The sequence below is a fragment of the Pteronotus mesoamericanus genome, unplaced genomic scaffold (assembly GCF_021234165.1).
Source record: "Pteronotus mesoamericanus isolate MK-2021 breed Mesoamerican mustached bat unplaced genomic scaffold, CSHL_Meso_final contig_73, whole genome shotgun sequence".
Lineage (NCBI taxonomy): Eukaryota > Metazoa > Chordata > Mammalia > Chiroptera > Mormoopidae > Pteronotus > Pteronotus mesoamericanus.
Genome location: NW_026555245.1, coordinates 3,668,199 through 3,690,857, shown reverse-complemented (window position 1 = coordinate 3,690,857; position 22,659 = coordinate 3,668,199). Strand labels below are relative to the sequence as shown.

Sequence of the window (22,659 nt, the reverse complement as noted above, 5' to 3'; positions counted from 1 at the left end):
AACATTTGGCAGTGTTAAATCTTCAGTCTTTGCTTTCTTCTTCTGCTAACTTTGTTTTCTCTTTGGATAAATAAGACAAAAAGGTACCTCTATTTTTATAGATTCATAGACTAATGAAATGTGAGAGCTAGAAGAAGCTTGGAGAACGTCTACTTTGAATCTAACCATGTGTTCTAGACAAGGAGACTAAAGACTGTGGATTTATGTTCTGGGCCCATGTTTCCCACTGCTATTAGCCACCAGGGAGCTAACTCAGGCCTTCACCCTCTGAATTCATTTCATGGGGTCACCAGGTGAGAGGCTTTGAATGTAAGAAAATCATGGGAGATTAAGGAATCCTAGGTGACAGTGTAGGAGTAGCTGAGAGACCTCAGCCAGACATATAGATGCACACAATTTCTTGGTATAAACTTTCATCTTAGTATCATTCCTTATTCTCTGCCTGCCTCTCTGTACTTCTTACAGTGCCCTTAAGGAAAGGGTGTTGAATAGCTAAACCCGGTCACCCTCAATGTGTATGTTACATTTCCTCCCAAACACATGCTAAGATAGGACATCAGGGCTTGGGCTAGTAATGACAAAGGATTATCCTGTGAGAGCAATGCATGGCCAGTTGTCCTGCCCACAGCGAGCTTCCACCTGGGCTTATCTCTCATCACTACTGTCAGCCAGGTTTCTCTCTGGTTTAAATCCCAATCATAGCCTTAATCATTCTTCTGACCCAAACCCAAAAGCTAGTCCTCATGCAGTTCCTGGCTTTGCCAAATAAGTGTCTACAAATTAATGATCTATGAGGGATGTTTGTTCTTTAATTAACACTGCTAAACAAAACTAAACCGAAAAAAAATGGATCTGCCCCTTTATCAAACCCTGACTTCTTCTCTTTTTTAGTCCCCTTCTTGAAATTTGAAGGAAACTATTATCTCAAGCAGAGGACAAAGTGCCTACAGCTTAAAAACTCATTCCACTTGCAAGGCCATACACCTAGGAAGTCTCATCCCACTAACTTGGAATGTGCGTTCTTGTTGAAATCAGAGGCTTTGTTTATGTTTGTTAGAATGATTACAAGCTTTCGAGAGGATGCCCATTTTAACTTTCTGGGATCCAGAGGCTGCAGCCGTGCCAGGAACAAGTCAGATCTTCCACGGACTCCAGGATGAATTGGATCAAAATAGCACATGGATCTTTCATGGAGCTGCCTCTCGCCTGTCTGACCTGCTCATTGTTAGGGCTGTGGGCCATTTGGAAGTCCGTTCAAAGACTATCTAATGAGGCTAGGAGGAAGATTCTATGGTTCAGTCCTGACCAGAATAAAAGGATTTTTCTAAGGAGTGAAACAAAGTGGACACAGACTCCAGAGCCTGCATAGCCTGTCACCTCTGAGGAGTGGCTGCCAGGGCTGCTCTTCTTCCATTGGAGGCACCCAGGGATGTCTTTCTGTCTGTTGCCTAGCAACCTCTGCAGCATTGATTATGCATGCTAAGAAATAGCAGCTATTGTCCTTTTTCCTTCTCTGGAAGGAACTGACTGGTTTGAAATCCAAGGCTTTGCATTCAGACTGACAAATGTCAGGTTCCTATAAATTCTGGTGTTGCCTGCTCCAAGTGATTTAAGAGCTTGAGGTTTCCACAGGAACCAGTGTAAGATGCAGACGAACCTAAGGCATGTGCAGGGCACTCAAGGGCACATGGAGGCAGAGCTTGCCTCTTCCATTAGAGTATCTGCATGTTTGGATTCAACCAGATTGCCCTTTTCTTGATATTTTTGGATGACCTTCAGCTTTTTAGTGAAATGGATTTGTCAGCCATTTCTCCCTTTACACTGAATTACAATTGAAGAACCCACAGAGAGGATGAGAAGCAAAGAAACCAGTCTTTGATCAAAATGAGTTACTTTACCTTTAAGTACCTCAATTGTCAAGGAAACGTTTCACTGTAGTTTCCCTGTATTAGATGCATTAGCTATTTTTGGCTCTACCCAACCTCCATTTCAATAGCTAGAATTCCTACATTTTTACTGTATTATGAATGCATGCTAATTTTTGTTTTTAAAATATAGCCACAAGTACTGCTGGATTGATAGCATCTTTTTCCCCTGTCCACTAACTCAGGTATATTTCCAGAAACATCAAATGCTAAATATGAGAGAGCCCTTAGAAATCATACATATAATCCAAGTCTCCTATTTGATGAATTAAAAAAACAAGACCTGGGGAAGTCAAGTGACTCCCTCAAGGTGGAAGTTAAAGTGAGAGGTGCTACACAGGAAGACTTAACAAGATGAGAAATGGAGAAATCTAGGTTCAGGAGGCACTTTGTTTGGGATCTAACTTAGAATTTTTGCTTTTCATGTTTCTGAATATCTGCTTGTCAGCAGACGACCTAATGATGATTTTCTTCATGAAGGAAATTCTTTTGGAAGAGTTGATGGATAAACCCTCTGGCACATTACCATGAGGCAGCCACAAAGTACCATCCGAGACATTGCTGCCATTCCGGGTCTGGAGGGTCCCAGCCCACCCCCTTGGTCCATACAACTCCCACGAATCCATCAGCTCTCAGTTCAAGGTGCTCCTGTTTGGGGAGACCTATGATTGCCTGCTCCCTCACCTAGGTCAGATCCCCCTATTATATACTCTTAAGGCATCTATATTGTCCTTTATGGCATTTGTCAAGATTGTTAATTATATATGTATTCATGGGCTTATTTAATCAATGGCATGAATGTCTGCCTCCTCCACTGAAGTGGCATATTCCTGAGGGTGAGAACCATGTCTTTTAGCATGTGGCCTAATATGTGTAACATGCAGTAAATGCTTGTTAAATGAATGTAGGGATGGATGGCTAAATAGATGGACAGACAGACTATAGAAAAAGTAAAGTCTTGGCAGTTGGCATTTCTAGGTAAGGAAATGATTTGATGAGCTATTGATATTCATATAATTTTATAGCTGAGAGGAACTATAAAGATAATATGTACAGAACAATGTAATCTAATGAAGAATCATTTTAGAAATTATCAAATCACTGTGCAAATACATAGAGCTATTACTGATATTCTTTAGCTTAACTCCCACATTTTGCCAATGAGGAAACAGGAACCCAGAGTAGATAAAGGACCCACCCAAAGGCACATAGCTTGCAGGAGATCATTTAATGTTAGACCTGGCACTAAAACTCTGGTTTCCTCATGCCCATTGTGCACCACAGTTTTATTTATCAAATTTTACACATTCCCTGGTACACTAAATGGAGAAAATTCAACACAATACCACTTATCAAATAATGCAAAGGAATGTGTTAGTTGTTCTCATTTGCATGTAAAGATAAGAGATACTCACATGTTTTCCAAGCAAAAGTATAATTCAAGGGAATAAGTAGAAATAAGGAAAATTGGATCTTGGAATGAGGGCTTTGGCTTCAGCAAAACATCATAATCAGCTTTGAGGAGAAGAGCAGTGTAATGCTCATTGGAAACCAACACAAGCTGGTTTAAGCAGAAAAGGGAATTTATTTATTCAAGATACTGGTAATCTTGCTGCTGGTATCCTAGCTTCCAGCCCTGCAAATTCCAGGGAATCAATTATCTATCTATCTATCTATCTATCTATCTATCTATCTATCTATCTATCTATCTATCTTTCTATCTAGGCCCTGCTTTCCTCTATATTGACTGAAATCTAAGGCAAGTTCTTCTGACACCATGGTAAAGACTTGGCAGTAATGGCTGTGGACTTAGATCCTACCATCCTAACAACACAAAAGAAAGTTTTTCTTTCCCAGTAATTATGCAAAAGTCCAAGGGCTGACCCTTACTGGCTTGCCTACAGTTGTGTCACCAGGTCCTATGGCCAAGGGAAAAGAATATTCTGATTATCCAGGCCCAAGTCCCTGGAAATGGAGGATTAAACTAACTCTACCCGACATACATAACTGAATGTGGGGCATTGATTTTCCAAAAGGACATTAAAGGTGCTTTAGCCAAACTGCAGTATGACTAGGCCTCATTGTGACTGGAATAGCTGGGATCCAAAAGTTCCCTCAGGACTTGAGGTACCCCTATGATGGTCATTTCTTTAGTCTTTCAACAAGAGACACCAGGGATTATCCTCTAGGCTTCCTTGCTAATGTAGTGCAGCTGTCTCTTGCCTCTGCTCTTCTCTAACATTTGACTGCTGCTTCCATGCCAGATGCTACTCACATGGGTTCTATTACTCACATTCAGATTCTTTGAGAAGAAAAATACTATGTGTCCAGTTATTCCCTTCAGTCTTTATGCCAGACCGCCTATCAGTGGTCCAGCTGTCCAAAGTGGTCACATGCACAGATGAGACCTCCTATGGGAAAGAAGTAACGAAGAACCAGTTGTCTCAGAATATGTTTAAGGGCAGAATAAAGGCTTGAAAAGGAAAGCTCATCCTCTCCAATTTTGGAATAGTAAAACAGTTCATAAATGGGGAAGTTCATCAAGTGTTCATAGATTGAAGTGCTCTACCCAGACAAGCTTATTTCTGAGGTAGATGGCTATTTTCTTGCAGTCTTCCTATTTTATGTGTGTGTTTGATAGTCATCATATCCACACTCACATCTTGATTAATGTGGAATCCCTCCCCCTTTCCTCCCTCTTCCTGTGCTTCCCCTCCACTTCTCCATTTACATTGGCATGTGAAATCCTTGTTCCTGCAAACTGAAAATGGATGGTAACAAGATTAGTGTATTTAAAAGAACATTTGTCATTGTTGCCCTAACAGGACATAACGTTGCACAAAGTACTATCAATTCCATCTTTACATGTCTCTAGGAACAGGAGCTGTATAACTTTTAATGGTGGCTTGTTAAAAGACTTAATCATCTTTATGGTCCAGATATTGCTTAACTGATTTCTATCGTTTTTTTAGTGTAAGTGCATACTACTCTGGGTGCGGGGGGGGTGAGTGTGTACACACATGTGTGCTCACATGCATTGTAGAAGGGAGAGCAACATTTCCCTGTAAGAAGGCCTCTTGCACTTGAGTCAGGTAGGCTCCAGTTATTAAGTTCCAATAACTTCAACTTTTAACCTTTGATGGGATATCTGCTTTTTGTCTGTTAACCCTCTCTCCCGGTTTATCTCTAATTTATCCCCATCTTTTCAGAAATGCTAAAACCAAAACAGTGCATTTCACTCTAATGAGGACTCATCTGGTACCAAAAGTAGCTGGAGGGTTCATTTCATACTTGTCTCTGGAATGTGTGCACTGCAGTGGTTGTGTTGCTTTTGAACTGACTTTAACTTCATAGCTCAACTCACAATTGAGTCATAGTCTACATGCTCCACCAGTTCTTGTGTAGCTAGTAAAATTGACTCAGACAATTGTATACTGGCATATTTAAAGCCTGTAAAATATTGCAGTTTTCCATATTGGAGGCCAACTTCTAATTCACTCTTTTGAGTCAATATTTCTCTATCAGTTAGTTTCATATCTTCCCAAGACTTAGCATTTGTAACATGCAACTTGATGTAATATGCACACATAAACTATCAATTTTGTCCCTCAGATTATTGAAACTATTTTAAAGTATGTGAATTAGAACTTAGTTTTATGTTTCTAATTGGAGGGTCAAATTGTTAGATTCTGAACCTTTAAAGTCATCATGGCTGTGAAAAATAAATATAGCAGCAATCAACGCCCTGGCTATAAATCTTGTATTTGAGGCTGTCATTTGGTACATAATTAGAGCCCTTGCTTGCAAAGGTCAGCTATATATGATTGAGTTGATGTGCAGAGTGTTGGTTTCTAGTACCTAGTGAGCACTGTCTGTTTGTGATCATTATCATTTTCTTACAATGATTTAATGTGTCTTTACATTTGTAGGAACGTTGGGGAGTCACCTATTACACTCTTCTTAGTTGCTAAGATTTTATTTTTTGAAATCTTCCTATTTCTGAAAATACATTCCTCCAAAGTTCACATTTAAAAGAATTTATTGCACCTTCCTCTACCTTTCTTTAGAGGAGGTAGAAGTTAGAAGAATCGTGCAGCAGTGTGACTATGGCTTACTCTAAATACTTGCCCAATCATTGCCTGTAAGAATGATTGCAAGAATGGTGTCTGCCTTAATCATGTTTCAGTCTACCATTGCTTTTTAACATTCCCAAGAAGTGGGTTGACACATTAGTAGCCTAATGAGGTGGCTTTTATAGAACAGCGCTGTCCGATAGAAGTATAACATGAACCATGACTGCAAGCAACATTTGTGTTTTAAAATTCCTTAGTATACACAACAAAAAATAGGCAAAACTAATTTTATTAATATATTTTACTTAACTGAACATATCTAAATGTTATTACTTCAACATATTAATGAGATGTTTTATTGATACCAAGTTTTCAAAATCTGGTGTTTTACACTCACAGCACATCTCAAGTTAGACTAGTCATATTTTAAATGATCACTAGCCACATGTGGCTGTTGGTTTGCATTTTGGACATTGCAGGCCTAGAAGATATCAGAAGAGTGAGAGTCTCCATTTTGACTCAACGATCCTGACCCAGAAGAACTTAGGTGCGTTAACAAACATTCTCATGCATCTTGGTTGCCTCATACGGCAGCTCACTTGTTGCCATCTATGTTTTAAGCATGGTGGCGGGCATGGGCATAGTGAGGTCTTACCTCAATAGTCTCTTCTTTTTAAAAATCTTTCACCTTAACTCTGTTTCTATGGTCTCTAAAAAGGATAAGAGAAGACTATAAGGTCGTTATAAAGAAAAGGACACTATCTCTGTTTTACCTTGTGTCTCCTTAGCCACCTACATTTTGAAATTCATAATCATTTGACATGTCCTACAATATCCAATAACACGATAAGTTCTCTTGCCTCTCCTACTAGCTTCCTTTTAGCTTTATTATTTTGCTGAAACATTTCAGATGAATGTTAATTTTCCTTTCTTCTACTTTACTTCGGTAACTTCTCAGTTATGTGCTGAAGTTTATTTCCTGTTACTCCGTTCTTCCAACTCTAAATCAATGTGTATGCCAGGCTGTAACGCAGTTGAGCTCTGGATGGGACCACTCCCTTGAGAATGTCTTCAGAAAGGATGGAGGCTTCGGAGTGTCAGGAAATTCACAGAATAAGAAGAAATGAAATTACAAAGAAGGCATAAGAGTAAGAAAATAGCAATGCTCAATGATGGGTCAAACATGCCTGTCAGAATAAAACTTAAGTGGAAGACTTTGTCAGGGAGGGGGGCTGCCACCTCATGTCCATTGCCAAGGAACTCTAAGAACCGGCCAAGCCTCCCTTAATTGAGTAGAATGACAATCAGCCATGGTACTAAAACAGAGATGATTTTTATAAATAGAGTTGATAGCAGGATTTTTCCAAGTTCTGATTGCTGTCTGGCTATGGTTCCACCCTTAGAAAAATTCTGCCCTTAGAGTGCCAAATTCAGAAGATGATTTTACCCAACTCATTACCACCCTATTTTCTGACGCTCTTAAAATAGAATTGAATCATAATTTAGAGGAAGAAGCCAACATGCACAAGTGGATGGGCACATACGACAAGGCCAAGTTTGTGAGATGCATTTGCCCCATGAATAGTGAAATCTTCTCTCTTAAATCTGAAAATGTTACTGAAGCACATCTTTTAAAATCAAAGTAAAAGTGAACTCTCTTCTCATAGTAGTTTGATTTGGGAAATAGAAATGTTAGATGCTTGTCAACTCTGTCAGTTTTTGCCCCCTGTCCCAAGAAAAATTCTATCTTCTGTCTTCTCTCCCAGTCTATTCCTCTACCATGGGGAGTGACATTCCGCATCTCCCACCACTTTCTCTCTCTCTCTCTCTCTCTCTCTCTCTCTCTCTCTCTCACACTCACACACACACACACACACACACACTGCAGTATTTGAATCAACACTGCATAGCTAAAACTTGAAAAGAAAGATTACAGGCAGAATTTGTTCGTGCCTTGTGATAATGATTCAAATGTGTCCCATCACCTTCTCCAACTCACTGTTAAAGACACATCAAGGGCTTTCAAATACTGCTACCTCAGAGACCCAGAGCAGCTCTGGGTAAAGAGACGATCTTTTAGATAACGTTGTGGGGTTCAAGGGCTTTCAGGAAGGAAATGGTGGTGGCATCTGGAGGACTGCTGCTCTCGTGCCTTCGGGCTGGCCCCACGCCTCATCCATGTACCCTTTATTCTTGCTGGGTCCTTGTGTGAGCAAACTGAACACAGGCCTGGTTGTGTTTTCAAAAGCAAATCTCCCCAACATTGCTTCCTACAGGGACCCTGGAAAGCATACCAACTTAGACTGTCTCACCCAATCCTCCCAGTGGCTTTGTGAAGTAGAGATATTTTTACCCTCACTCTACAGAGTAGAAAACCAGAGTTCAGAGAGATCCAGAGCACAGCCAGGATTTGAACCGGATCTTTTGATTTTAAGATAGAATTCATTTGGTCTGAGCACCACCATTGTGAAGACCTGCCTTTTGATTGGAAGGAGAACACAAACATTTGGGGCCAGCTTTTCAAGACAAAGTACATTGGGAAGGGCTCCCATCCCACTTGCATTTTCCTACCTGCTTGCTTTTCCTGGCACTTCCTTTATTTCTGTTCCTTACTTGGGACCGTGTTCTTTCCAGATGAACACTCATGTTTCATTCCTTTCTAATGCTCTTTCACCTCTGGTTTACACATACCTCATGAGTCAAGTGTTCTTTTGTTGCCTGACACTGGGTTAGGCAGCCAGCGATAAACAGGTGATCGCAAAACATTTTTGCTGTCAAAGAAAGTAGTGGAGACAGACATATATCCAAATCCATAATGCAAATCCAAGTATGAGAAATGTTCAGATGTGTGTGTTCTGTTCTGTGGACCTGGGAGAAGGACCCAGCTGTTGACAATGTCATCTCCTTCATGTCCATCTTTTTGGCTCATCTGCTATTTTTCTACATATAAGTCCAGTAAAATAAGATAGTGAGTAGGTTAAAAAAAAAAAAGACAGACAAAAGCATGCCCATAGATAAAACAAACCTATGCAAGTCATTAACATAAGCCCTTCATCCCTCTGTGTGCAACAGGGCTAAAAGGACTTTGGTTTAGGTGGTACAAGCCCAGTGTCTGAAGCTTTGAGGGAGCAGAGCTTCAGACTGCAGGCTCTTGGCCACTGTTCATTTTGCTATTAAGTGAAGAAATGTCCAGTTTCCATGAAAACAGACCTATCAAAATTTGATGGCCTCTCTGGGCACTTGCTGGCCTAAATCGTCTCACTTTTCAAGGCAGAACTGATGATACTTATAAGGGACACCTCTCAGAAAGCCATTCACTAAAGTGGGAATGGGACACCTCATCACCAGTTCCTTTTATCTAATGGGATCTCCAGAATTTGGCATAAGGATTAACTGCCTCAGGCCTAATGAAAACTAGACCGGTAATTTGTCTCCTTGGGTCAGGTCACCATTGGGGAGAAAGCTTCAAATTCTGCCAAAGACAGTTAGTGAAAATGCTAGATTCTGTGTGAAAATGATAGCAGAAGAGACTTTGTGACCTTGCTGCTACCTCTGCCATCTATTGTTTCCACGTGGTAGAGGTGAGGCAGGCCCTGCCTGTTCGCCAGTGCCCTCCTGTGTGGAGAGCAGCCCCAGGCATGGTAAATTGCATATTGCAAACTCATCCTGTGGTGACTCAATGATGAACCACCTGGTTCTGCTCCCCTACTCACTGAAAAATCTGCAACAGGCAGTCCTCAGCTGCCAGCCTCCTGTGACAGCTCAGCAAATCTCATGGTCACACTTGCTTCCCAGGTTTGCCCCTGGCTAATGACTGATTGATATGGAGTTATAATGGCTCAGCCCTGTTGGCCCAACTCAAGGCCACTCTGAAGACTCATTTTGTAGGGCTAGATAAGGCTCTGTGGAGACTGCACCATAACTCAACTTCACCCTTTGCTGAATCCTTCCCATAGGTATTAATCTCAAGAGTATGCCCTAATAAATGTCTTGTCTACTAATCTCTATGTGCTCTCTAGGAACTTGACCTGTGACACGTCCTGAGGTCTAGAATTTGTCCAGGTCAGGAGGGTCCCCACAGGGAGAACAGGTCAAGGCAGTGAGCTACAAGTGACCGCCATGAACCTGGCAGTGCTCCTTGCCACAGGACATAGCATGCAGTCTTACACTCAGTCCACACCTGGTGGATGACTGTGCTTGCATTCTGTTCCAGTTTAAATGACTGTGGTGTTCACATTTGCAGTCTAACTTTGATAACAACTGATTACAGTCCTCCTGGTAAGAGGATCCACACACTCATGTGCCACCTCTACCAGGAGGACCTTTCTGGGCTTTCCTCTTCTTTGTCCCTCAGTGGTAGCATTTGCCCCCTTTCTGAACTCCTCTTTTGCACTTAGTGTTTGCTTCTTGTAGCCTTTATTGTTTATTCTACAAACCTCTGCTGAATACTTGACATGTGCTTGGCACTGTGCCCAGTGCTGACAATGCAGAGGTAGAAGACTCAAGGAGCTCACCATCTATACCAAAGATAAGCAAGTATACATGCAATTAAAATGTACTGTGGCCTGTGGTATGAGAGAAATTAAGGACAACTTATACCTAAGAAGGTTATCCAACCTAGCCTGGGGACAGAGAGGATGTAACATCAATGAAAGGGTCAAGGAATGCTTCTCAGAAAGGTGATGTCTGATCCCAGTCTTGGAGGACACCTAGGTGGTAACCAGGCATATTCGTTTCCTACAGAGGCTGTAACCAATTACTATAAACTCAGTGGCTTTAAACAACATAAATTATCTTACAATTCTGTTGGTCAGACATTCAAAATCAGTTTTACCAAGCTAAAGTCAAAATGTCAACAAGGCTGGATCCTTCTGGAAGTTCTAGGGTAGAATTTGTTTCCTTAGCTTTTCCATCCTTTAGACGCTGCCTACATTTTTTGGCTTGTGGCCTCTTCTTCTATCTTCAAAGCCAGCAGCATAGCACCTTCTCCCCTTTCCAACCTCTACTTCTATCCTTACATCTTCCTTTCTTGATCCTCCTGCCCCTCTCTTCCAAGTGCCCTTGTTTAGGATGACATTGGGCCCAAGATAATCTCCCACCTCAAGATCCTTAACTTAATCACACCTGCAAAGTCCCTTCTGCCATGTAAGGTAACATACTCACGTGTTCCAGGGATCAAGACATGGACATCTTTAGGGAGGCATTATTCAACCTCCAGAGCAAGTGTTGTGCCTAAGTCAACATTCTGGGCAGAGGGATGAAGGTGTGTAGGGACAGGGAGGTGTGGCCTGTTGTCATTTTGGCAGCTTCAGAAATTTCATAAGGTGGAAGCGTAAGTTTCAAGAGAGGCATGCCAAAAAGACATCAAGCTGGACTGAGATGCAGGGGAGCTGGTTCATTTAGGACATTGTGTTCTAAGCTTGATTTATCATATGTGACTTATCTCCCTATTTGCATATGAGCACCCAAGGCCAGGATTTGGGTCCTTGCCTTTTTGATGCCACCACAGCTCTGGCTCAGTGACTGGCACAGGGCAAGAGCTCAGTGCACGTGTGTGGTATCCACAGATGCCCGCTTTGCTCTGCCATGACACCGTGGTGTCAGAGTGGTCTGAGCTGAGAACAGAAGGCTGGCGTGATCCTGGACATCTTCTTCCTGGCAAGGTAGCTGTCCTGCTGGCAGGGACATTTCCTGAGCCAGAAGTGCATGTGGGTGTCAGTGGGAAAGGGCTTTTCAGAATTTATCAGATAAAACTGGCAAAATGGTCATTGGCAAAGCTGGAAGATGGGTACATGAGAGCTTCTCATGCTCTTCTCTCTACTGAGTATTGCCATAATGTAAAGTTTTTAAAAGGTTATATGAGCAGAGGGGAGGTGCACATAGCATCCTAAAAAGTACAACAGGCCCCAAAATGTGAGACAAGTCCGTGGTAAGGGTTGAGCCTAGACAAGGGTTAAAAGGGATGAAGACTCTAAGGTGCTCATGTCTATAACGTAATGAGGTAACATCTGTGCAAGGGCTTTGAACTCTAAATCTCTGCATACCCGTGAGAGACTTTTCCTCAGTTATGAACACAAACATTATTTCCTTAGATATTAGGACATTTTTTAACCTTTCATGTAAAAAATGAGTTGAATTTCCTTCCCATCCAGGAACCTCAGGGCCCACTGAAGCAATTTCTTCTCCACACAACCTCCCTTTGATGTCCTTCATTTAAGACATGCTGGTTTCTCCCCTCTCTACCCCTCATCCCTAGACGCTGAAGGATGCTAGTGACAACGCTCGCAAGGACTTCCACCGTGAGGCCGAGCTGCTGACCAACCTCCAGCATGAGCACATTGTCAAGTTCTACGGTGTCTGTGTGGAGGGTGACCCGCTCATCATGGTCTTCGAGTACATGAAGCACGGGGACCTCAACAAGTTCCTCAGGTACAGTGCGGCAAGGAAGGGACAAGGCAGGAGAGGGGCCCAAGGTGGGCGTGGGTCTTCCTGGTTCAGAGAGGCTAAGTTAGAGCCTCCTAAGTCGTGTATGGCCCACACATGCGGTTTTGTTTCAAAGAGAGCTGCCCTGGGCTTTGAAAGATTAGTAAACATGCTGCCTATGATTTCTTGGTAAATGGTATAATTTAAAAGAAACAGGAACAGTGTTGGGGGCAGGTGACTAATCTGAGGCCGCCTTGGCTGGCCTCAGTTTCCTTTTGTATAAAGGGGGTATGATACTATCCACATAAAGGGCTAGTGCCAGGACTGTGGTGGGAGGTAATCAATAAATGTGGCCCCCTCACCTTTCTTCCCTGTCACATTTTCCTGGGACGTTTAGTATACCTTCCGTGTTACAGTAACTCCCACACCTCTGTTCTCTTCTGTTTTTTGTGGGCGCTGAAGAGGGCTCTCCACTGAGATTGGTACCAGTAGCTTCATGCAGCCACTGGAAGATTCAGAAACGGTGCGGTCTAAGTAATAAGTCGATTGCCGAGGGAGCAGTGGAAGGGGGGATTGCACTGCTGTGTTTGGAAGTGTTATCACGTGGCCATCTGGATCCCTTTCACCATCTCTAGCCTCATGAATACATGTGCACTTAGTTCTCTGCTGGGATGGGTCCTCTTTCTCTGCTTTGGCTCTGATTGTGTGGGTGATGAAATGCCAGGTAAGACTGGGAATACAGAGCCAATTCGAGGTGTTCAGAGACAATCACCCTAATCATTTTTATCCAATGTCAGCCAGGTTTTTCTTGTAAGTGATAGAAAGGTTGATGGTGGTGGCTTTCATACCCTGTCTTGTCAGACCTAATGTGAAAGGAGAAAAAGGGACTGAATTTGGTTGAGGTCTAGCTGCTTAGAGGAGAATATTTTTTCTTTTTTCCCATGCTCTGGGCTACTTCTTTAGTTAAAAATGGTGCTTTCCCAAAACTGAATCATAATAAATGCGCATGTATTTACCTGGATGCGATTAAATGCTCTGTGAGCTCAGACTGTTTGCGTGTATGTAGCACGCACCTGTGTGTATGTGTTGATTCTTTCATTTTCGGCTCTATGACCTCTCCCTAGCTCTCCTGCCTGCCCTCCAGAAGCAGCAGGCACCGGATTCTCCCTTGGCATCTTGGGCAGGGCATGAAGCTATTAGAAACCTCTTCTGCTCAATTTCAGAACTTGCTGAACTCTAGGAACAAGAGGTTTTCCATGCCAAGACTCAGGTTCTTAGGTGCAACACTGTGCTGCGAACAGTCCATCTTAAGGGAACCCAGCCCTTAAACTACCATGAATTGTGTTCCCAAATGTCACTGGCACGGCCCTGTGAAGGCAGATGCCTGCAGTTATCTTCCCACCCTTTTTGTTCATCCAAAGGGCATCCACTGAGTGCCAACATGGTCAGGCCCTGTGCTGGGCTGGCTGAAAAATGAAGAGTAAAACACAGACGTTGCTTTCAAGGAGATTAGAGTTTCTCCTCTTAGCATCTTTCCAGAATTCCTGTCTAATGAGGAGAGCATAAACAAGGCTTTTTCAAGCAATAAGAACTAATATTCGTTAAGCCTTCCTAAGCATTTTAGACATTGTAATTCACATCAACTTTATAAACTATTATTACCATCGTTCTCCTTTTACAGTTGAAGAAACTGAGTTCACACAGCTAGTGAGTGACAGCTTGGATTCAAACCCACAGCCTCTGGCTGCAAAACCCAGTTTTTCGCCACTGCCATCCTTCCCCTTGAGGTGGCTGCTAAAACATTGGAGGAAAGTACTGCGCTATGGGATTACAGAGCCAGAACAGTGTGGCTAAATGCCAACTGTGACCCACATGGAGAGAGCACAAGCCAAGGAAGGGCTAGCCGCGTCCCTGGTCAGAAGACTGCTGAACCTTCCTGCTCTCCGTGCTGGGGTGCTGTTGGGGCTTTTTCCCTCTAAAAGCATGATCTCCTGGAAGAGATGAGATATGTTTTTTTTTTCCAAGAGCTGCAGGGTAACCTGCAGAGTGAAACTGAGGGCTATCATGTTAACTTTATTTATGCTCTTCATAAGAATTTGTTTAGAAGATTTACCTGCCCTTTATTTACAGCAGGACTTTCTGTTCAAGGGAAGCAAGCAGGCGCCTGCCCCATCCCCGCACATGGCAGTGCAGAGTGCAGGAGGCTTTGGGGGCTGCCAGCTTTCTGGCGCCTTCTGAGTATAAGGCTAGAGGATGGGGTTTTGCACAGAGGTGGTCTTTTGCACTGATCCCTAACCTCTCCTTTTCCCCAGTCTTTGCAAGGGACAGGTTCTTAGAGGAGTCTAGGCTGTGGCTAATCAACAACTTATTTTGCTCTTTGTGCTAAATCTATGAAGATTTCATCCCGGCCTTGATTCTCTGGGCATTTCAGGATTTCCCATAGTTTATGTGCTCCCCTGGGTCCTTCTCTTGGTACTGAGGTCACATAAGGTCTCCTAAGACAAGGGAAAACATTCTCACTTTCCCTGCCTCTTAGTGCTGAGAAGGGTTAGACTTGATTAAGCTTTAGTGAGGTAGGAGGGGCCAGCCCTGTGGAAGCCCTAAGAATGCTGTCGCAGGCCTATCACAAAAAAGAAGTACCCAAAGGATAGGTTGCATTCTCATATCACCTCTTCATTGAGATTAAAGGAGGCTCTTTGGTCCTGGCTGGGTAGCTCAGTTGGTTAAAGCATCATCCTGAAACACCAAGGTTGCAGCTTTCATTCCCAGTCCAGGCACATGTAAGAATCAACCAAGGAATGCATAAATAAGTGGAACAACAAATCAGTGTCTCTCTTTCTCTCTCTCTCCCCACCTTTCTCTCTCTCTCTCTAAAATCAATAAGTAAAAATTTTTAAAAATCTTTTAAAGAGGATCTTTGCATAGCCTTTCTCTCCGCCTTTTTTTTTTTTTAAAGATTTTATTTTTAGAGAGAGGTGAAGGGAGGGAGAAAGAGAGGGAGAGAAACATCGATGGAAGAGAGAAACATATATCAGTTGTCTCTTGCACACCCCAAAATGAGAACCTGGCCCACAACCCAGGCATGTGCCCTGACCTGGCGACCTTTCAATTTGTAGGATGACGCCCAACCCACTGAGCCATACCAGCCAGGGCATTCTCTCTGACTTTTTAATAAATTTCATTAAGTTTATTGGGTGACATTGGTTAATAAAATTATATAGGTTTCAAGTGTACAGTTTGATAATACATCATCTGTATATTATATTGTGTATTTACCACCCAATGTCAAATTTTCCATCACTATATATTTGACCCCCTTTGCTCTTTACATAAAAGTTAAAGGAGGTAAAAATATTAAAAAAGAAAAGAAGACAACAGCTACTATAATTTAGAAGTGAACTCACAGCATAAATAGGGATAATTTCTGACAACAAAAACATAAAAAGGTAAAGGCCTCTCTGACTTTTTGATGAAACGGCACAAAATACCGTAAAAGCAGGATTGTGACTGCTTCTCTCCTCAGCACGCTCAGGAAGGTGCAGTCAGTGCCTCCTCTCTACTAAATAAGGAATCAGGTCCAGAGAAGCTCTGCAGCTCACCCAAGGTCAAAGCTACTATGTTCGGACAGGATTCAAATTCAGTTCTGATACCCAGGAGCCTTGCCCACTGCCCTGCAAGACGGTTTGCCCCAGTGAGAGATTTTGAGCTGAAAAGGTCTCCGAGGCACTTCCCTGTGTAATGCTCCCCATTGTCACAAGAGGAGGTCAGGGACTGTGGTTTGAGTGGAGGTAAAATAAAAGTGTTAGAATTTGCCTTGAGCAAAAACAGGAAGCTCCTCCCTAGGATCGGATATTTAGAGATAGAGAGGACCTAAATGATCACAGCATAATATCATTTTGTATTTCTGATTGATGGGGAAATCACACACTGGAAAATTTAAAAGGCTCCCCCAGATCGTGGTGCTGGACACGCCAGAGACTGGGAAACTCCCCACCTCCTTGCCCAGTGCCTGTTCTCTGAGAACAAAAGAACGAAAGAGCAGATGACAACATGTTTTAGAAACCAAGAAAAGGGAGAATCATGTGGGCTGGAGCGGTGATGGACAGGTGTAAACGCTTGTGCTGGAGGTAACTCATCCCATGTGAGGGTGGGGCTGGTGTGGGGAGGGGTGGGACGAGACTTCTAGAAGGGGCTTCTTGGAAAATTCCGACTCTCACATTTTCAAATACTCATACAGCTCTAGAAACCTGCAAGTGTATTTATTCACCACTTTAAAATTCATTTCAAATCCTCTATATTTATGTTAAGTGTTTCAAGCTGTCTGGGAAGAGATGTCTTTGGCGCTGACTTTGGGAGGATGAAGCCCTTTGACCCTGCTTTTACTTCTTGCCCCGCAGCACCCCCTCTGGCTGCCAGGGGCAGTGACACCAATCTTGGCTCACCGCCCAGGGTTCCAGAGAGGGGATGCAGGTCCTGATTTCGTATCCTAAGACTGAGACCCTCCCCTCCCTGGAATGCCTATCAGTGTTACAATGCCTTAAATTGGTGATTTGCAACCAGCGTGCCATAAGAACTTTTAAAACACACAATACCTGACTAGTCAAAGGCACTGACCTCTTTTCCCTTAGATTACCAATTAAAAAAATGTGACAGCAGCCAACACAATACCCATGTAGTGTGAATGAATCAAAATTATACCTATTATTTTGGTCAGATTTGCAAAAAATATAATATATATTTTTGGTGAGCTACAGAATTTTAGGCATTAGTTTATATGTGCCATGAAATGGAAAAGTTTGAAAATTGCTGCCTTAAATCATTTCACAGTTGGGAAAAGGCTGGTGTGTAAGACTGAGAAAGAAAAGATATAAAATGTCATAATCTAATTCCCCCCATAAGTGTAAAGAATAAAAGCTGCCCCAGTAAAAGAATAAATGTGCTGTGATTCAAAGGAGCTCTCCTCCGTGGCGGCCAGTGCATGAGGGATGGGCACAAGGAGATGGTATTTTTTGTGGGGAATGAATGTCCAGGCTGAGGATGCCCTGGGCTTCTGCTGGATTGGGTTTGCAGGGAATGAGGGCAGCTTGGAAACCACAGAGCAGGTAGCATCAGGGAGACGAGAGATGTCAGTTGTGGCCCTGGACTGACAGAGTGGTGGGGCACTCTGGAGGGATCAGCCTGGGTGGCAGGTGCTCAGCTGCAGTGTGTGGCTGAGAGGAGTTGTGGAGAAGGGGGGAACTCAATGACCCATTGCTCTAGAGCCAAACTCTCTCTCCATATTTTGGTTTTGTTGTCTGCTTGTTGCTTGTTTGCTTCGCTTCAGCCACCTACTGCTTTCCAGGGGCAGGGGCTCTGGCCAATGCCTGAACCCAGCGTGCTTCTGGAGCCCCTAAAACATGAACCTGCCTGTATGCTGGGGGTCGGGGCACCATTCAGACCCACATGGCCCTGGGAGTTCTAGACTCCCTGGCAATTGAAGCTTGGGTGCTATTGAAGTATAATTGTGGGTGAAGCATCTTTTCCTCTTCTTTATGCTAAGTCAGGCAGCATCTTTTAGCACCAGAGGCTGATGGGGAGCCAAAAAGCGCCCCCAGGCACAGAGCTCCAGCTCCAACCACTCCTTCCATGTCCTCTGCAGGGCACACGGACCTGACGCTGTGCTGATGGCTGAAGGCAACCCGCCGACGGAGCTGACGCAGTCGCAGATGCTACACATCGCCCAGCAAATCGCAGCGGGCATGGTCTACCTGGCGTCTCAGCACTTCGTGCACCGAGACCTGGCCACCCGGAACTGCCTGGTCGGCGAGAACCTCCTGGTGAAAATCGGGGACTTTGGCATGTCCCGGGACGTGTACAGCACTGACTACTACAGGGTGAGTCGCTGCGCCCACCAGGGGGACCGCAGGGCCCTCTTTTCCTGGGAGTCCCTGCTTATATTAGTTTGCTAAGGCTGCCATAACAAACTACCATGGACTAAGTGGCCTAAACAACAGAAGTTTATTTTCTCAAAGTCCAAGATTAAAGTGACCGCAGGGTTGGTTTATTGTAAGTTCCTCCCCTTGACCTGCAGTCAATGCCTTCTCTCTGTGTCCTCACGTGGATCTTCTGTGCATGCACAAACAACCCTGGTGTCTCTCTGTGTGTCTAAGTTTCCTTTTCTTAGGAGAACACCAGTCAGACTGGGGTAGGGCACACCCTAACAGCCTCATTTTAACTTAATCAGTTCTTTATAATACAGCCATACAAGCAGACAACAAAACCAAAATATGGAGAGAGAGTTTGGCTCTAGAGCAATGGGTCATACAGCCATATTCTGAGGTACTGGGGGTTAAGGCTTCAACACATACATTTGGGGAGAGCGCAGTTCAACCCACAACACCTAGCCTGCTCTTTTCATGGCTTTCCAGAGCGGTGTGTGATGTCTCCATGAGGAAAATTGTCAGCCTGAGAATTTTGCAAGGGAAACCTGAGGGCTTGGGAGAGTTCCTGGAGGGCATAAAGTTAAAGGATTTTGAGATTTGCACTTGATTCTGTGAAATTATGTCTGGAGCCTTTGTCTGAAGTTTGACCTAAGATGAACTTTTTACATGAATAATAGTACACCAGGCCTTGGAAGTTCCCACACAGAACCACCTTAGTTGGAATTGGATTAGCTGGTAGCCTTAGTGAGAGATGACAAGTTCTATCCTGCCTATTTCTGAAGAGCCCCACACAGCCCATCTGGGGCTGCACCACTACATGCACTAAGAGATAGAATTATAGACAATAATTCAAATCCACTGATTACCAGGAATTGGCCTCTTTGCCATGTTATATTTGTTAACTGAGATCTTGAGGCTTGGGTATGAGAGAAAAGGGACACCTCTGGAAACCTTAAAGCCATGATATTGAAAGAAAAGATGTGTGTGGTGTGCAACCACCTCAAACCCTCAATTTGGTTACCGTGTTTTTCTGGAATTTCAAGAGAAGAGAATAAGAAAGGAAAGGAATAAATGTGCCATATGCATATTGCCTAAGAGGATAAAACATATAACTTGACTAACTTTCATAACAAGGTAGGACTAGTGAGCAAAATGCCTCTCCTCACTTTTGCTCTTCTCTTTATGATTTATTTCTGAGGAGGAGCCTTCTCAGTCTGTTTCCTGCAGTTCTCACTGCCGCCCCGGCACCTTCAATGACTCTGGACTGTAGCTGAGCCAGCTTTGCTACAATTAGTCTAACACAGTGATTTCAACTTGTGTGCCATAAGTATTTTTAAGACATGAATACCTGACTATTTGTCAGGGCCACTAACCTCTTTCTCCTTAGATTGTCAAATAAAAAAATGGCGACAGTCAATACAACAATAGCCAGATGGTGTGAATGGATCGAAATTATACATATTTTTGTCAGATCGACAAAAAACATACCTATTTACATGTATACATATACAATAGACATACACAAAAAATATAATCTGTGTTGTGCTGCAGAATTCTAGTAATTAGTTACGTGTGCCATGAGATGAAAGAGGTTGAAAATTGCTGGTCTAAGACAATGCCTCGCTGTATGTTCTTCTGTAGAATGATTTGTGGGGTTTTTTCTTTGTCATCTCCATAAGCATTATCCACATTTTATATAGCAAGAAGGAATGGAAGCCGAATTGAAAAAGATTCTCTTTGGTTTATTTGTAGAAAACAAGAGCATAGTTCCAACTTCAAGCATTCAACATAGAGTTTCAAAGCACCTGTCCTTAGTCTAGAGATGACTAGTTTATACTACTTATCTAAAGTGGGATGGTTGTTTATTAACAATGGATGCATCTCTCTGTTAGCTCTGCTTCCTTGGTGGGAGGCAGGAATGGGGCATCTCCTTGTCTCAGGAGAAAAAAAAAACACAGAGTGCTTCCCTAAGGGAAAGCTTCGCTGATTGTGATGAGCATCTCAGGGAGAAATATGTGGCCTAAGCAACAGCTTTCTCTTTATCAGTAAGTTAACGAAGGTCACAGAGTATCTGGCACAGAGTAAGTGCCCAATAAATGTTTTACCATATCATTATCCAAACCAGTAAAGTTATGCTTTATTTCCAAAGCCAGGAATGAACTAGGTGGAACCCAATGTCCTTTTCTACAATCTTAAAAAAAAATAATAATAATAATAATAATTCAAAGGAAAGAGACTGAAACACTCAACAATATGAAAGTAAATTACTCAATTAAAACATTGGCAAAGGATTTAAGTAGAGATGTCTCCAAAGAAAATATACAAATGGCCAATAAGCACATGAAATGATGCTCAACCTCATTAGTCATTAGGGAAATACAAATCAAAACCACAATGAGATACCACTTTATACCCACTGGGATGGCAGTAAGAAGAAGGCAGACAAAAACAACTGTTAATGGGGATGTGGAGAAATTGGAACCCTCCTAAACTGCTAGTGGGAATGTAAAATGGTGCAGCTGTTTTGGAAAACAGTTTGGCAGTTCCTCAAAATGTTCAACAACATATAACCCAGCAATTCCACTCCGAGGTATAGACCCAAGAAAATTGAAATTGTATGTTCACACAAAAACTTGTACAAAGATAAAATAGCATCATTATTCATAATAGCCATAAAGTGAAAATAATATTAGTATCTATCAACTGATGAATAGACCAAAATATCATACTTTATACAGTGGATTATTTACTGATTAAAAGGAATAAGTACTGATTCATGCTATAACATGGATGAACCTTGAAAACATTATGGGAAGTGAAAGAAGCCAGACACAAAAGGTCACATATTATATGATTCCATTTATATAAAATGTCCAGAAAAGGCAAATCCATGGAGACAGAAAGTAGATTAGTAGTTGCCAGGGGCTGGGAGCAGTGGATAATGAGGCACGACAGCTACTGGACATGGAGTTTCTTTTGGAGGTAATGAAAATGTTCTAGAATTGTGTAGCAGTTGTTTAGTATATTTGCAAATACACTGAAAATCTTTGAATGTGTACATTAAAAGGGTAAATATTATGGTATATAAATTATATCTCAAACCTGAAAAAGGCAACACTAACAAAACAATGACATTAAACATAAAGGGTTAGTTTTCATATAAAAAACATCTTTCCGTCTACTTTATTTTATTATATGTTACAAAGAAAATCCCGCACTTAGATGCCATATTCCTGAAGTACTTCCTTCTGATAGACTGGAGAAAAGAATGATTCCTAGTTCCTTATTTGTTAAGTGTTCTTGGAACTATCCCAGACATTAAGATGCCATGTTTATTCCCCACACCATGGTCACTGCTCAGGTGCAGCTGCAGCGTTTGTAACGTTCACTTGGTTGTTTGTTGTTCCCACTGAGGAGGAGGAAAAAGAACCAGACTTATATTGGCCTCAGGTATAGGTGGGAAAAGTGGGCGAGAGATGTAAGACCTGGCAATGTGATAGTAGTTAGGAAAACTAAGAAATCAATGACTCATTTTGCCTTCTCTGAAATTTCAAAATGATGGTTCACGTTTTGGTTCCATGAAAGTATTTATCATTATGGAACTCCTCTGTAGAATATTTTTTGCTTATTAAAACATCAAAAGCGTATCAGTGGAGTCCATCCTGTTGAATTTGTGAGAAAGACAAGCAGAAGCTATGGTTCTGTGCTTGTAGGCGAACTCCAGGACATCTTACAGTGGCGATTTCCCAGGACCTTCTTGGCTGTCACATCAGTTATCTACCTGTTGCATCATCTATAACCTTGGCATTAAACCCCTCCCCATCATGGTGCCTCTTCATCTTTTCTGTCACAGTAGTCGAGAAATGTGTTCTCCTTAAAGTCTGGGTTTCTCATTTGCAGGCACCTTTTCTTCCTTATTCTCCTATGATCTTCTTCAGAAGCCTGCACCCTCCAAGGTGACAACTTGCTGTAAATGATGTTGCTTGTCATCACCTGTATTAAATATCCTCTCTGCCATAATAATGGGGAACGATTTTTCTGTTAGCCAAGGCTCTCTTATATAGGAGGGCGGTGATTGGGCCTGGAGTCAACTTTATTGAGGAGTAACATGTCCCTTATCTTTAAGCAAGAACCAGTCCCACTGGCAGCCCAAGCCTTCTGCTCAGGGTGACTTATGCACAGCCTTGTGAGGTGACCACAGCTCTGTGTGGTTTGGGGCAGGAGCGGCGGGTGGCAGCTGTTTCTCCACCATGGGGGAGCTGGCAGCACCGGGAAACGGCTGCCTCAAGGCTTCCACCCTGTTGCAGCTGAGCTAAT

General features: G+C 42.7%; 1 protein-coding gene across 3 annotated transcripts in view; it reads left to right on the top strand.

Annotated features, from left to right (window-relative positions):
* NTRK2 (neurotrophic receptor tyrosine kinase 2) overlaps nt 1-22,659 on the top strand; it is a 330,058-nt gene that overhangs the window by 244,780 nt on the left and 62,619 nt on the right. For all 3 annotated transcript variants that reach the window (XM_054582954.1, XM_054582952.1, XM_054582953.1), the window contains 2 exons: nt 12,255-12,427; nt 18,060-18,294. In XM_054582954.1, the coding sequence (XP_054438929.1) occupies nt 12,255-12,427; nt 18,060-18,294 (408 nt within the window). The remainder of the gene's footprint in view (nt 1-12,254; nt 12,428-18,059; nt 18,295-22,659) is intronic.